The 16,483-nt window shown below is 41.6% G+C and overlaps 1 protein-coding gene across 2 annotated transcripts in view; it reads left to right on the top strand.

Annotated features, from left to right (window-relative positions):
* The window catches only part of MYOM2 (myomesin 2), a 284,123-nt gene that overhangs the window by 180,285 nt on the left and 87,355 nt on the right, over window positions 1-16,483 (top strand). For both annotated transcript variants that reach the window (XM_077290059.1, XM_077290058.1), the window contains 5 exons: window positions 8,292-8,470; window positions 8,735-8,849; window positions 12,403-12,559; window positions 12,652-12,758; window positions 13,183-13,227. In XM_077290059.1, the coding sequence (XP_077146174.1) occupies window positions 8,292-8,470; window positions 8,735-8,849; window positions 12,403-12,559; window positions 12,652-12,758; window positions 13,183-13,227 (603 nt within the window). The remainder of the gene's footprint in view (window positions 1-8,291; window positions 8,471-8,734; window positions 8,850-12,402; window positions 12,560-12,651; window positions 12,759-13,182; window positions 13,228-16,483) is intronic.

The following is a 16,483-nucleotide window of genomic DNA, read 5'->3' as shown; positions in this document are numbered from 1 at the left end:
TACACACCATTGTTGTGTCTCATTATTTCTTCTTGACACGAGAATTGTACCTTATTTCTTCTACATTTCACTTTTTTCTTCTACACACCACTATTGTATTTTGTTATTCCTTCTATATAACACTATTTCTTCTAAAATTTGATAATACGGTAGTGTCCCAGATAGTTATACACTGCTCAAAGAAATAAAGGGAACACTTAAACAACAGAATATAACTCCAAGTAAATCAAACTTCTGTGAAATCAAACTGTCCACTTAGGAAGCAACACTGACAATCAATTTCACATGCTGTTGTGCAAATGGAATAGACAACAGATGGAAATTATTGGCAAATATCAAGACACACTCAATAAAGGAGTGGTTCTGCAGGTGGGGACCACAGACAACATCTCAATACCGATGCTTTTTAGCTGATGTTTTGGTCACTTTTGAATGTTGGTTGTGCTTTCACACTCGTGGTAGCATGAGATGGCCTCTACAACCCACACAAGTGGTTCAGGTAGTGCAGCTCATCCAGGATGGCACATCAATGCGAGCTATGATAAGAAGGTTTGTTGTGTCTGTCAGCATAGTGTTCAGAGGCTTGATATGCTACCAGGAGACAGGCCAGTACACCAGGAGACATGAGGGAACCAAAGGATAAGAACCCAGCAGCAGGACCACTACCTCAGCCTTTGTGCAAGGAGGAACAGGAGGAGCACTGCCAGAGCCCTGCAAAATGACCTTCAGCAGGCCACAAATGTGCATGTGTCTGCAAAAACGGTTAGAAACCGACTCCATGAGGATGGTCTGAGTGCCCAACGTCCACAGATGGGGGTTGTGCTCACAGCCCAACACCGTGCAGGACACTTGGCATTTGCCACAGAACATGAGGATTGGCAAATTCACCACTGGTTCCCTGTGCTCTTCACAGATGAAAGTAGGTTCACACTGAGCACATGTGACAGATGTGACAGAGTCTGGAGACACCGTGGAGAGCGATCTGCTGCCTGCAACATCCTTCAGCATGACCGGTTTGACAGTGGGTCAGTAATGGTGTGGGGTGGCATTTCTTTGGAGGGCTGCACAGCCCTCCATGTGCTTGCAAGAGTTAGCCTGACTGCCATTAGGTACCGAGATGAGATCCTCAGACCCCTTATGAGACCATATGCTGGTGCGGTTAGCCCTGGGTTCCTCCGAATGCAGGAGAATGCCAGACCTCATGTGGCTGGAGTGGTGTGTCAGCAGTTCCTGCAAGATGAAGGCATTAAAGATATGGACTGACCCGCCCATTCCCCAGACCTGAATCCAATTGAACACATCTGGGACATGATGTCTCGCGCCATCCACCATCGTCACGTTGCACCACAGACTGTCCAGGAGTTGGCGGATGCTTTAGTCCAGGTTTGGGAGGAGATCCCTCAGGAGACCATCCTGTTGTGAATTTGGATTCTGGGCTCCCCCGGTGGCTACTGGTGGAATTGAACTGGTGTCTTCATCTTCTCTGTTCACCTGTTCCCATCAAGATGTGGGAGTCGCTATATAACCTTGCTGCTCTGTTAGTTGCTTGCCGGTCAACAATGTTATCAGAAGCCTCTCTGTGCTTGTTCCTGCTCCTAGACAACTACTAGATAAGTTGGACTCTTGTCCATGTTTGTTTTTGCATTTTTGTTCCAGTTCACAGCTGTAGTTTCGTTACTGTGTCTGGAAAGCTCTTGTGAACAGGAATTGCCACTCTGGTGTTATGAGTTAATGCCAGAGTTTTAAAGTAATTTCTGGATGGTGTTTTGATAGGGTTTTCAGCTGACCATGAAAGTGTCCTTTCTGTCTTCTGCTATGTAGTAAGTGGACCTCAAATTTGCTAAACCTATTTTCATACTACGTTTGTTATTTCATCTTGATTCACCGCCAATACATGTGGGGGGCCTCTGTCTCCTTTCGGGGTATTTCTCTAGAGGTGAGCTAGGACTAATATTTTCCTCTGCTAGCTTTATTTAGTCCTCCGGCTGGTGCTGGGCATCTAGAATCAACGTAGGCATGCTACCCGGCCACTGCTAGTTGTGCGTTAGGTTTAGTTCATGGTCAGCTCAGTTTCCATCTTCCAAGAGCTAGTTCCTATATATGCTGATGCTATGATCTCTTGCCATTGAGATCATGACAGTTTGACCGGCCCACTAAAGGGTTAAAATCCTTGGCTGAGAAAGGAGAGAAATAAGTAGTCTGCTGAAATTTTTTTTTTTTTTTTCCTCTCCTTTGAATGGCTCTGTGTCCACCTGTTTGCAATGGATCTTCAGAGTGTAACTGCAGGTTTGAATAATCTCGCCACGAAGGTACAAAATTTGCAAGATTTTGTTTGTCATGCACCTGTATCTGAGCCGAGAATTCCTTTGCCGGAATTTTTCTCGGGGAATAGATCGGGGTTTCAGAATTTTCGAAATAATTGCAAATTATTTTTGTCCCTGAAATCTCGCTCTGCCGGAGATCCTGCACAGCAGGTCAGGATTGTGATTTCCTTGCTCCGGGGCGACCCTCAAGACTGGGCTTTTTCATTGACACCAGGGGATCCTGCGTTGCTCAATGTGGATGCGTTTTTTCTGGCCTTGGGGTTGCTTTATGACGAACCTCATTTGGAGCTTCAGGCAGAAAAAACTTTGATGTCCCTATCTCAGGGGCAAGATGAAGCGGAAATTTACTGCCAAAGATTCCGTAAATGGTCTGTGCTTACTCAGTGGAATGAGTGCGCCCTGGCAGCGACTTTCAGAGAGGGTCTCTCTGATGCCATTAAGGATGTTATGATGGGGTTCCCTGTGCCTGCGGGTCTGAATGAGTCCATGACAATGGCTATTCAGATCGATAGGCGTTTGCGGGAGCGCAAACCAGTGCACCATCTGGCGGTGTCCACTGAGAAATCGCCAGAGAGTATGCAGTGTGATAGAATTCTGTCCCGAAGCGAGTGGCAGAATTTTAGACGGAAAAATGGGTTGTGTTTCTATTGTGGTGATTCTACTCATGTTATATCAGCATGCTCTAAGCGCACTAAAAAGCTTGGTAAATCTGTTTCCATTTGCACCTTACCGTCTAAGTTTATTCTATCTGTGACCCTGATTTGCTCTTTGTCATCTATTACCACGGACGCCTATGTCGACTCTGGCGCCGCTTTGAGTCTTATGGATTGGTCCTTTGCCAAACGCTGTGGGTATGATTTAGAGCCTTTGGAGACTCCTATTTCTCTGAAGGGGATTGACTCCACCCCATTGGCTAATAATAAACCACAATACTGGACACAAGTAACTATGCGTATTAATCCGGATCACCAGGAGATTATTCGCTTTCTGGTGCTGTATAATCTACATGATGATTTGGTGCTAGGATTGCCTTGGCTGCAATCTCACAACCCAGTCCTCGACTGGAAAGCTATGTCTGTGTTGAGCTGGGGATGTAAGGGGGCTCATGGGGATGTACCTGTGGTTTCCATTTCATCATCTATTCCCTCTGAAATTCCTGAGTTCCTGTCTGACTATCGTGACGTCTTTGAAGAATCCAAGCTTGGTTCGTTACCTCCGCACCGAGAGTGCGATTGTGCCATAGATTTAATCCCGGGTAGTAAATACCCAAAGGGTCGTTTATTTAATCTGTCTGTGCCTGAACATGCTGCTATGCGTGAATATATAAAGGAGTCCTTGGAAAAGGGACATATTCGTCCATCGTCATCTCCCTTAGGAGCCGGTTTTTTCTTTGTGTCAAAAAAAGACGGCTCTTTGAGACCATGTATTGATTATCGGCTTTTGAATAAAATCACTGTTAAATATCAATACCCATTGCCGTTGCTGACTGATTTGTTTGCTCGCATAAAGGGGGCCAAGTGGTTCTCTAAGATTGACCTTCGTGGGGCGTATAATTTGGTGCGAATCAGGCAGGGGGATGAGTGGAAAACCGCATTTAATACGCCCGAGGGCCACTTTGAGTATTTAGTGATGCCTTTTGGTCTTTCTAATGCTCCGTCAGTTTTCCAGTCCTTTATGCATGATATTTTTCGCGATTATTTGGATAAATTTATGATTGTGTATCTGGATGATATTCTGATTTTTTCGGATGACTGGGACTCTCATGTCCAGCAAGTCAGGAGGGTTTTTCAGGTTTTGCGGTCTAATTCTTTGTGTGTGAAGGGTTCTAAGTGTGTTTTTGGGGTACAGAGGATTTCCTTTTTGGGATATATTTTTTCCCCCTCTTCCATTGAAATGGATCCTGTCAAGGTTCAAGCTATTTGTGATTGGACGCAGCCCTCTTCTCTTAAGAGTCTTCAGAAATTTTTGGGCTTTGCTAACTTTTATCGTCGATTTATTGCTGGTTTTTCGGATATTGCTAAGCCATTGACCGATTTGACTAAGAAGGGTGCTGATGTTGCTGATTGGTCCCCTGATGCTGTGGAGGCCTTTCGGGAGCTTAAGCGCCGTTTTTCCTCTGCCCCTGTGTTGCGTCAGCCTGATGTTGCTCTACCTTTTCAGGTTGAGGTCGACGCTTCTGAGATCGGAGCTGGGGCAGTGTTGTCGCAGAAAAGTTCTGACTGCTCCGTGATGAGGCCTTGTGCCTTCTTTTCCCGTAAATTTTCGCCCGCTGAGCGGAATTATGATGTTGGGAATCGGGAGCTTTTGGCCATGAAGTGGGCTTTTGAGGAGTGGCGCCATTGGCTTGAGGGGGCCAGACATCAGGTGGTGGTATTGACTGACCACAAAAATTTGATTTATCTTGAGACCGCCAGGCGCCTAAATCCTAGACAGGCGCGCTGGTCATTATTTTTCTCTCGGTTTAATTTTGTGGTGTCATACCTACCGGGTTCTAAGAATGTTAAGGCGGATGCCCTTTCTAGGAGTTTTGAGCCTGACTCGCCTGGTAACTCTGAGCCCACAGGTATCCTTAAGGATGGAGTGGTATTGTCAGCCGTTTCTCCAGACCTGCGGCGGGCCTTGCAGGAGTTTCAGGCGGATAGACCTGATCGTTGCCCACCTGATAAACTGTTTGTTCCTGATGATTGGACCAGTAGAGTCATCTCTGAGGTTCATTCTTCTGCGTTGGCAGGTCATCCTGGCATTTTTGGTACCAGGGATTTGGTGGCAAGGTCCTTCTGGTGGCCTTCCCTGTCACGAGATGTGCGAGGCTTTGTGCAGTCTTGTGACGTTTGTGCTCGGGCCAAGCCTTGTTGTTCTCGGGCTAGTGGATTGTTGTTGCCCTTGCCTATTCCTAAGAGGCCTTGGACGCACATCTCGATGGATTTTATTTCAGATCTGCCTGTTTCTCAGAAGATGTCTGTCATCTGGGTGGTGTGTGACCGTTTCTCTAAGATGGTCCATTTGGTTCCTCTGCCCAAGTTGCCTTCTTCTTCCGAGTTGGTTCCTCTGTTTTTTCAAAATGTTGTTCGTTTGCATGGTATTCCTGAGAATATCGTTTCTGACAGAGGGACCCAATTCGTGTCTAGATTTTGGCGGGCATTCTGTGCTAGGATGGGCATAGATTTATCTTTTTCGTCCGCTTTCCATCCTCAGACGAATGGCCAGACCGAGCGGATTAATCAGACCCTGGAGACATATCTGAGGTGTTTTGTGTCTGCTGACCAGGATGATTGGGTTGTTTTTTTGCCATTGGCGGAGTTCGCTCTCAATAATCGGGCCAGCTCTGCCACTTTGGTGTCCCCGTTTTTCTGTAATTCGGGGTTTCATCCTCGATTTTCCTCTGGTCAGGTGGAATCTTCGGATTGTCCTGGAGTGGATGCTGTGGTGGAGAGATTGCATCAGATCTGGGGGCAGGTGATGGACAATTTGAGGTTGTCCCAGGAGAAGACTCAGCTTTTTGCTAACCGCCGTCGTCGTGTTGGTCCTCGTCTTCGTGTTGGGGACTTGGTGTGGTTGTCTTCTCGTTTTGTCCCTATGAGGGTCTCTTCTCCTAAGTTTAAGCCTCGGTTCATCGGTCCGTATAAGATATTGGAGATTCTTAACCCTGTTTCCTTCCGTTTGGACCTCCCTGCATCCTTTTCTATTCATAACGTTTTTCATCGGTCATTGTTGCGCAGGTATGAGGTACCGGTTGTGCCTTCCGTTGAGCCTCCTGCTCCGGTGTTGGTTGAGGGTGAGTTGGAGTACGTTGTGGAGAAAATCTTAGACTCTCGTGTTTCCAGACGGAGACTCCAGTATCTGGTCAAGTGGAAGGGATACGGCCAGGAGGATAATTCTTGGGTGAATGCATCTGATGTTCATGCCTCTGATCTGGTTCGTGCCTTTCATAGGGCCCACCCTGATCGCCCTGGTGGTTCTGGTGAGGGTTCGGTGCCCCCTCCTTGAGGGGGGGGTACTGTTGTGAATTTGGATTCTGGGCTCCCCCGGTGGCTACTGGTGGAATTGAACTGGTGTCTTCATCTTCTCTGTTCACCTGTTCCCATCAAGATGTGGGAGTCGCTATATAACCTTGCTGCTCTGTTAGTTGCTTGCCGGTCAACAATGTTATCAGAAGCCTCTCTGTGCTTGTTCCTGCTCCTAGACAACTACTAGATAAGTTGGACTCTTGTCCATGTTTGTTTTTGCATTTTTGTTCCAGTTCACAGCTGTAGTTTCGTTACTGTGTCTGGAAAGCTCTTGTGAACAGGAATTGCCACTCTGGTGTTATGAGTTAATGCCAGAGTTTTAAAGTAATTTCTGGATGGTGTTTTGATAGGGTTTTCAGCTGACCATGAAAGTGTCCTTTCTGTCTTCTGCTATGTAGTAAGTGGACCTCAAATTTGCTAAACCTATTTTCATACTACGTTTGTTATTTCATCTTGATTCACCGCCAATACATGTGGGGGGCCTCTGTCTCCTTTCGGGGTATTTCTCTAGAGGTGAGCTAGGACTAATATTTTCCTCTGCTAGCTTTATTTAGTCCTCCGGCTGGTGCTGGGCATCTAGAATCAACGTAGGCATGCTACCCGGCCACTGCTAGTTGTGCGTTAGGTTTAGTTCATGGTCAGCTCAGTTTCCATCTTCCAAGAGCTAGTTCCTATATATGCTGATGCTATGATCTCTTGCCATTGAGATCATGACACCATCCGCCGCCTCAGCAGGAGCATGCCCAGGCATTGTAGGGAGGTCATGCAGGCACATGGAGTCCACACACACTACTGAGCATCATTTCCTTGTCTTGAGGCATTTCCACTGAAGTTGGATCAGCCTGTAACTTCATTTTCCACTTTGATTTTGAGCATCATTCCAACTCCAGACCTTCGTGGGATATTAGTTGTGATTTACGTTGATCATTTTTAGGTTTTATTGTTCTCAACACATTCCACTATGTAATGAATAAAGATTTACAACTGGACTATTTCATTCAGTGATATCTAGGATGTGGGATTTTAGTGTTTCCTTTATTTTTTTGAGCAGTGTATTTGTCCTCTTTCTGCTCATTGCTATTTTAACAAGATATAATAAAGATCTTGATTTTACCTTATTTGGAATGTGGGCAAATTTTTCTTCTGAATTTTGCTGGTTTTGATGCTGGCCATGTGGCCCACATACTAGCAGGGTGAGCTGACTATTTTTCTACACACCATTTTATTATTTTATTTTATCTCTTCTACATACCACTATTGCATCTTGTTATTTATTCTACATATCACCATAGTATCTTATTTCTTCTACATACCACTATTGTATCTTATTTTATCTTCTACATACCACTATTGTATCTTATTATTTCTTCTTTATACCACTTTTGTATCTTATTATTTCTTCCTTATACCACTATTGTATCTTATTTGTTCTACATACAACTATTGTATCTTATTGTTTCTTCTATTTACCACTATTTTATCTTATTTGTTCTACCTACCACTATTGTATCTTATTTGTTTTACACACCACTATTGTATCTTATTATTTCTTCTATATACCACTATTGTATCTTATTATTTAATTTACATACCACTATTGTATCATATTATTTCTTCTACATACCACTAGTAAATCGTATTATTTATTCTACATGCCACTATTACGTCTTATTTGTTCTACAAGCTACTATGGTATCTTATTTCTTCTACATACCACTATCATATCTTGTTATTTATTTTGCATACCACTATCATATCTTGTTATTTATTTTGCATTCCACTATTGTATCTTTCCATTTCTGATTCCCTTTATTTCTGATTAAAGTACTTAAAAAAAAACCCAATGTTCCTTTCCTCCCTTGCTCACAAGCTATTTCCCTTAGAGACCTGACCCCCACTTTTCCTTATAAATCACATTATTGACTGAACAATAAAATATATATATATATTTTTTAATTAGGACCAGCATATGACCTTACATTCTGTGAGGTCAGGAACACATCCCTGGTCATACTCTGGAAGGAACCTATTTACTCTGGGACTAGCCCTGTTGTGGGCTATCTTGTAGAATACAGAGAAATTGATGGAGAACAATGGACAAGAGTGAATGAGACTGCAACAGCCAGCCGTTACCTAAAGGTACAAATTCAGATCAGTCTTTGCAGTAATAAACAATGTATAAATAACTAGCCACACAAAATATTATAGAAATGAACATCCATGTTGCATTCATAACATATATCATAATTTATACCTGACTTTCAATAAGCATTATATGAGTCACCAACAAGGAAACTTTAGGTAACAGATGAGGCCTGACTATAACTGTTGATAACATTTTGAAGTTAGTAAATCTTTTCTATCATATTGATTCAAATGTCATGTTTTTATTTTGATGTGAAGGTCAAGGGACTGGAAGAAGGCAAAACATATGTTTTCCAAATCCGTGCTGTGAATGCATCAGGCATTGGTAAAGCATCTGACATTTCAGAGCCGGTACTTGTCCAGGCAAGACCAGGTAAGGATGTAGAAAAGCAAAAATTATGGCGAACAGTTTTGCTTTCTTAAATAAGACTTATTTGTATACCATTCTATCTAAATTCTGACAAGGTTTCTTATTTTTAAATTACTGGTAATAAACCAATGCAAATATTATACATTTATATACATTTTATTTTATATACATTGTTTTCTACTACTTTTGTAAATCATTGACCGAGGAATGGTGTTGTAAAGCACATATATCTCTTAAGGTTATACAGCTATTTATTTGAAACTAAACATTATCCATTAAACGTGTTAAACCTTTTCAGTGTAAGATATAAGAATCTGTATTACACAGCCAACATTCAATTGAATGGGCACATAATAATGGGTGCTATAATAATATATCTAGTGCATGGAGCTTCCCCTAGTAGAGCTGTTTGCCAAGTTTAGGAAAGCTAGGCTCACTGTCATTATCTAAGTGGAAAGGCAGTTTCATTCAGGATTCTATCTTTTTTGTATCTCCTAAAATTATTCTTAAATAACCCTATGCATTTTAAGTAACTGAAAAGTCATTTTAGGAGCAATGAATGACGTCATAAAATATAAAGAGATGCCCATAATAATATCAAACATAACATAACAGATTTAAATAAAAAATATCATTAAAATGTAATAACTACTTAAAGGGGTTGTGCCACCATAGAATATATAGGTAACGCTGTAGAAATCATGTAAAGAAATGCTTTTGTAAACTAAACCTATTACAAATTATGCCCCATTCAAAACATATGTACAGCATGGTCAGCATGTCGCTCCCTAGTGATAGCATTACTGGTATCTATGTCCTTCCATCTAGCCCTCACTAGCGATCACTTTACTGCTATTCACAGACACCGGAGACCGATTCCGAGGAACGTGGATTACACCTAGCCTGCATGGCAACATTTTGGGTTTACCTTTGCTGGTTATCAAAAATGGGCGGACCCTATGTCATTTTTTTCATGCATTTAAACTACACACATAACAGTAAACTACACACATAAGACACTAATTATATACAGTATCTCATGGATATCTATCTAGCCATCTCTATATCTTTGCACATCTAACACCTAAACATCTGTAATTTCTTTTTTGCATTCTATTCCGGTATGACTTAAAGTCTTCCTTCAACCTTAATAACTATGTTACTATGTGCCATATGGAGGGCACGCGGATGTCACACTTTATGTCATCCTTGTGAATGTATGCTGGATGTGTTGATGTTCGTGCCAGCGGGAAAAATAGACATGTCGATGTGTGGGTCACACGGACATGTGCAAAGACCCATAGATTATAATGGGTGTCTGTGTGTTAGTGTCTCTAGAACATATGAAAACTGTGATCACACGTACCGGAAAACTGTCATTACACGTACCGGAAACACTGATGTGTGAAAGATTCCCAATGTGTATGAGGCCTGAGAATGCTGATTTTTCAGCAACTTTAAAAATTATTTAGCCTGATGATAGATTTAACTTGTTCATTTGTTGGTTGGTGGCCTCTTTAAAAAGGTAATAATCGGGAAACAAATGTTCCTAGGAATGCTTGTTGCAACTTGTGTAAATGTGCTTTTAGAGGGCACAAAATACTTGACATGACCGAGTGCCTGCATCCCACGCTATGCCATTGCGTGCATGCATAAAGATGCTGCATATTTTAAAATCTGCACCACACTATAAGCCAAGTGGTAAAAATACCTGCAAGTGTACACCTTGGGTCAGGAATCTCTACTCAGAATGTGACATTCAGAGATGGAGCTTGTGTACAATGTATACACTGTATATATACAGTATATATATATATATATATATATATATATATATATATATATATAATCTCATATTCAAGCATATGTAGAGTAAGAGTTAGACAGGAGAGTGTTTTTCAGGGATGAAGTAAGGCACACAAACAAAAAAGGTGGATTACTGTGAAGCTGGAATGTAGTAGGGTACTATTTGACCACTACAGTGGGGAAGGTGACGATAAAGGCCATATGGCAGCTGAGCCAATAAAGGAGAGGCACCTGCTGTCACATGGGTCTTCTTGCAATCCCTCCCGCAATCTCTCCTATTGACTATGACACGAAGGGGATGAAATTGAAGAAGAGAACATAGAAAAAAGGGTTTATTATTCAAGTTAAACATTTTCTCTTAACATTTATACCTGTTTAGAAGCTTTTAACTGCCAAGTGTGTGACATGGTTCAACCCCTTTAATAGATAAACTTTAAGCGAAATCTCAAGAACCCAGTCACGTCAAAAGGCTTTGTCCAAGTTTACTAGTGTACCCCCCCATCAAAATGACAGAGGATATTAGATTTATAACTTACAATCTGACTACTGGGACCTCCACCAAGCTGTAGAATATGTCTTTGAAAAAGCCCATCTGAACGGAGTAAAGGTCAACTATGCTCAACTCCCCCAATTTACTATTCATAGGACTACCTGAGATAGCCGAGTGCTGTAGTTGTTGATCCCTGGGGGTCCAACTGACTAGATCTTCGCCAGTTCATAGAATGAGTTTCTGAAGAGCTCTCAGCTATCTCCAGTAGTTTCATAGCGAATGAATGGATTGAGGTGAACATTCTGAATAGACCTGCTCTTGGGATTGATGGAGGTCTCAGTGGTCAGACCTTCATTGATCAAGAATTATGCTATATCCTTCTGACCAACAGGAAGTCAGAGGCAATGGTCACAAGATTTCATTGTAGGTTTATAAGAGCCTTGTTCTGGTCTTGATGGCTCTCACAGACTTGCATTAGGTAGTGACTGCCAGCTCGCCCAGAGATTCAACAGGTCACAATTTGCAAAAGCCAACTGGAGCTACGCCGATAAAAGAAAAAGACAGTGGCTAGTACCAAATGCAGGGAACGTATATTTGTGACTCCATTCCGGGGGTAAAGTCAAAAAAGAAACAAAGCACAACACTTGAGTAGTGGTTTTAGCGACTTAGAAGCTGTAAAAAGTGTAGAGATAACCTATTATTGAGGATAAATGTTGATGAAGTTTATTGAGGATGACTGCAGTTCAATAATTCAGTGACCACAAAATGGATGCCTGCCCCCAGAGAACAGATTAGCTGTGCTCATGCAAGGACAAAGAAAAAAAATGGGTTACCATTAGTGATGAGCGAGTATACTCGGTACTCGAGATTTCCTGACTGAGCACGCTTGGGTGTCCTCCGAGTATTTGTAAGTACTCGGAGATTTAGTTTTGTTGCCGCAGCTGAATGATTTACATCCGTTAGCCAGCATAAGTACATGTGGGGGTTCCCTGGTTGCTAGGGAATCCCCACATGTACTTATACTGGCTAACAGATGTAAATCATTCATCTGCGGCGCTGAAAACTAAATCTCCAAGTACTTACAAATACTGGGAGGACACCCGAGCGTGCTCGGGGAAATCTCGAGTACCGAGTATACTCGCTCATCACTAGTTACCATTGCTAGGACAGTTTCTTAAATTCAAGAAAATATATTTGCCTACACTTACCACTATAATGAAAAGAAGCATAATTGTTGAAACTAGTTTTGATAAATTGTAGGCGTTCAGGAGATTACTGCAGGAGTGGATGAAGAAGGGAACATTTACCTTGCTTACAACTGTACTGAAATTTCTGAAGCCTCTCAGTTCACATGGTGCAAAGCTTATGAAGAAATCACTGATGACCAAAAATTCAGGGCAGAATCTATTGGAGAAAAGTAAGTAGTTATTGTGATATACTTGATTCATGGGCAAACATTTGTGATGTATCCATTTATGTATAACTTTGTTGACCTCTTCCTTGTTTTAGCTCCAAGCTATACTTTAAGAACCCTGATAAGGCTGACTTGGGGACATACTCGGTGGCAGTTAGTGATACTGATGGCATTTCATCCAGCTATGTGCTAGATGCAGATGGTAAGACGGAAGAGGAGAACTATTTTATTTTTTATCAAAATATTACAAAGCTAAATCTAACGTTCATGAAGATGTATGATCTGATGATCTGCTTTTGTTGATGTCTGATTGTTGCCTTTGACAGCAGGGCATAGGAAAAGTTTTTAAAAGAATGGAATTGATGATGGCTGCATGGTGAATGCACAGCCAAAAAATAATTGGCTAGGAACTGAAGAAGGATGCATGTGATTAGCGACTTCGTTCAATAAATCACATGCTTGTCTACTCTTCAACAAACTACTTCCTGCTAAATTGCCATCAAAGGCATTAATTATATCAGGACATCTGTGCTTCATTTGTCTTTAAAATATAAAATTATCTATCTATCATACCTAGATTATAATATGAATAATTAATAATTCATTGATTTTTTTAAACTTTCTAGAACTTGAACGTTTGATGACTCTGAGCTATGAAATTAGGAATCCTAGTAAGTAGACCTTTTTCATTACATAATCTTAAATAGTTTGTTTTTTCCTCTTGTTTTCCATTCCCAGTCTATGGAACAAATGCAAAGCTAGCTACATAGATAAATCGCAATAACACATACATAGTATAGCTAATTACATTGAGGAGAATGATCATACATTCTATTCTGCACTTGCTACCACTTTTAATAAATTAATATGATATAGTGATATATGGCAGGGTTCTCTTTAATGGAAAGCATGTAACAGTGTATAACTCACTAAATCAGGAACATGACATTTCTCTGATAAACGGCAGTGACCTGAGATAGAAGCAGCCTGATCACCGAACTTAATATAGATTTTTCAAGGTTACTTCTGTCTCCCTTCCTTCTCAATTCATAAAAAAGGTCAAGTGTCCATTAGCATTAGTGTTATTAAAAAAGTGATCTAAGTTAGTTTTGATGATTTAGATGGTCAAATTCCCATTAGTTATTGTGATATGCACTAGAAAGTCTGATCTCTTTTTGCAAAAGAGATACCGTATTTTTCGGACTATAGGACGCACCGGACTATCAGGCGCACCCAGGTTTTAGAGGTGGAAAATAGGGAAAAAAAATATTTGAAGCAAAAAAATGTGGTAAAATATTTAATAACATAAATAACATACTATTATATGTGGTGTTGTTATCCATAATAGTACGTTATTATGTTGGAAGCTGCGGGACCAGTGTGGTGTCTGTAATGTACTATATGAAGACACTGGAGGGTGAGTATAAGAATGGGGGCACAGGGCTTATATTGAAAGCACCACTCCAGCACTGTAAAATAACACTGGAGTGCTGCTTTAAAATCCCATGGGAGAACTATAACTCCCAGCATGTCCTGCAGATCCTATGACATGCTGGGAGTTATAGTTCACCACAGGAGTGGCAGAGTGCTTTATTGTGTATTGTAAAGACTAACCTCTTAATTGTGGCAGCCAGCCACACTGTGGTGAGGTAAAAGCATCCCATGACTGCACACACAGAGCCCTCCCTCTTGTTGCCTCTCCACAGCACAGGTTATGAGGAAGCTGCAGATTCTAGTGGAGAGCCTGAAGGACCTGTGATGATGTCAAGAAGAGGGAGGGCTCTGAGCTGCCATGTGATGCTCCAGCCCGCCACTTCTGACATCATCACAGGTCCTGTTTGTGCACAACACTCGGCGTCCAAGCATGACAGGCAGGTACGCAGCGATCTCCTCTCTCCTCTGGCCCCTGCTGCTGCCTCCTCCCCAGGACACACAAATCTCCCTAGCTGCTGCAGGAGTCAGCAGCTGAGGAAGCCATGTGTGTCGCTGCTTAAGTGCAGTATTCATTTGCTGCTCCCGGCTCACCGCTCAGCTGATCGGTGGGCGGGGAGCAGCTAATAAATATTCACTGCACTTAATCAGCGGGGCCATGTGGTTTCCCCAGCAGCTGATTCCGGGCAGCGGGGACATCCTGAAGTGGGATAACAGTGCGATCCCACTCACTGCTGCCCCCCTCCCCACATGCTATATCCGTACTATAAGACGCACCCACACTTTCCTCCCAAATTTGGAGGAAAAAAAGTGCGTCTTCTAGTCCGAAAAATACGGTACATATCAATTCCAGTACAGCAATTTCAAGGTTATACAAGTGGTGTGTTCACTTCTCGCTGGTGTAATACAACATAGACTTGATTAACTTTCTATGACATAAAAGCTAAAGACAATGTATAATAGATGTAATAAGTTATGATGCCTCTTAGTTAACATTTTTGGAAGGGACAATGGCGCATCTCAATAACTAACAAATATCATTTGAAGGAGTTGTCTCTTCGTCTGAAATAGATAAAATTGAAAAAACATTTGTCAAAACAAGTTACCTCTCAAGTATGGAGGGATTTTTGATTTGACAACTCACAGCTCGCTGTCAAAGTTACTAGTCACCTCAGAGGTGTCCAAACTAGTTTATTATTTGTTATTAATTAATATGCTTTGTTTATATGACACCATCATGTTCCACAGTACTTTACAGACATTATCATACCTGCCCCCACTGGGGTTCACAATCTAGCTTCCCTATCAGTATGTCCTTGGAGTGTGAGATACCCACTCAAAGTCATGCAAACTCTTGCAGATGTTGACTTCAGTGGAAATTGAACCCAGGATCACAATGCTGCAAAGCAACAATGCTAAACACTGAGCCATTATGTTGCCCATACACCTAAACAATTTGCGACTATACTGGTAGTAAGCCTTGCTCTGAAGCTGGCCAGATCACTGGATACAGCCACCTTCAGTACCTCTGTGCTCTCCTGATGCTTAAATGGCAAAGCTGGCTCAAACTATACAAATAGTGCCAACTATGCCACCGACCCAAACTGTCAATCATCCAGCAAGCAGGAAGTTGTGATGTAGGGAGTGGTGCGCTCCTGATGATTGAAGAATGGAAATCCCTTTAAATTATTTTCAAAATGTACGTTTCTGACTTTATTACTTCCTCTCCTGCTCTGTGCAATGAACAACCAGCAATTTATAGATACATTACAGTCATCGTTGTCCCCACCCCAAGCTATTCCCTCTTATATCCCAATCTGGCTACTGATATCACAATAAAACTTTTAAAATAGTCCTGGATGTGGAAGAACCCCCTACTTTTCAAACTTAATGGGAACATTCACACACTTTTTAACAGATTCAGTACTGTTCTAGGTATGTGGAATGTATATGGAGAAAATCACGTGTCAGCCTAATTCCTCCATTATAAAGATTATGCTTGACGTTTGACAGGAAATGATTTCCAAATCTCCAGGTTGTATTGATCCACTTCTTTCTGGCACTTTATTTAGTTGGCTCTCACCTAGCCTCCAAGTCCTTCTCTTCTTCTAATCTTGCTGCCTGAATTATTTACCTCTCCTATTAAATAAAGTAACTATAAAAAATGTAATAAGCACAAAAAGAACATATTTAGTATCTCAGCAAATAACATACACATTTGATATTCCATGACACATAGACCAGTACCACTAAAGAGTGCAGACGGAAGAGGCTCATATTTGTCACCAAGTATAATCAAAGTATTTGGGGTCTGCTGCCAATGTATATGATACATTTTCAAATGTTGGCATTATTTACAGTGCCTTGCAAAAGTATTCGGCCCCCTGGAACTTTTCAACCTTTTTCCACATATCATGTTTCAAACATAAAGATACCAAATGTAATTTTTTGGTGAAGAATCAACAACAAGTGGAACACAATCGTGAAGTTGAGTGA

The sequence above is a fragment of the Ranitomeya variabilis genome, chromosome 2 (genome assembly GCF_051348905.1).
Source record: "Ranitomeya variabilis isolate aRanVar5 chromosome 2, aRanVar5.hap1, whole genome shotgun sequence".
Classification (NCBI taxonomy): Eukaryota; Metazoa; Chordata; class Amphibia; order Anura; family Dendrobatidae; genus Ranitomeya; species Ranitomeya variabilis.
Note: the sequence above shows the minus strand (reverse complement) of the source record. Positions and strands in the feature narration are given on the sequence as shown.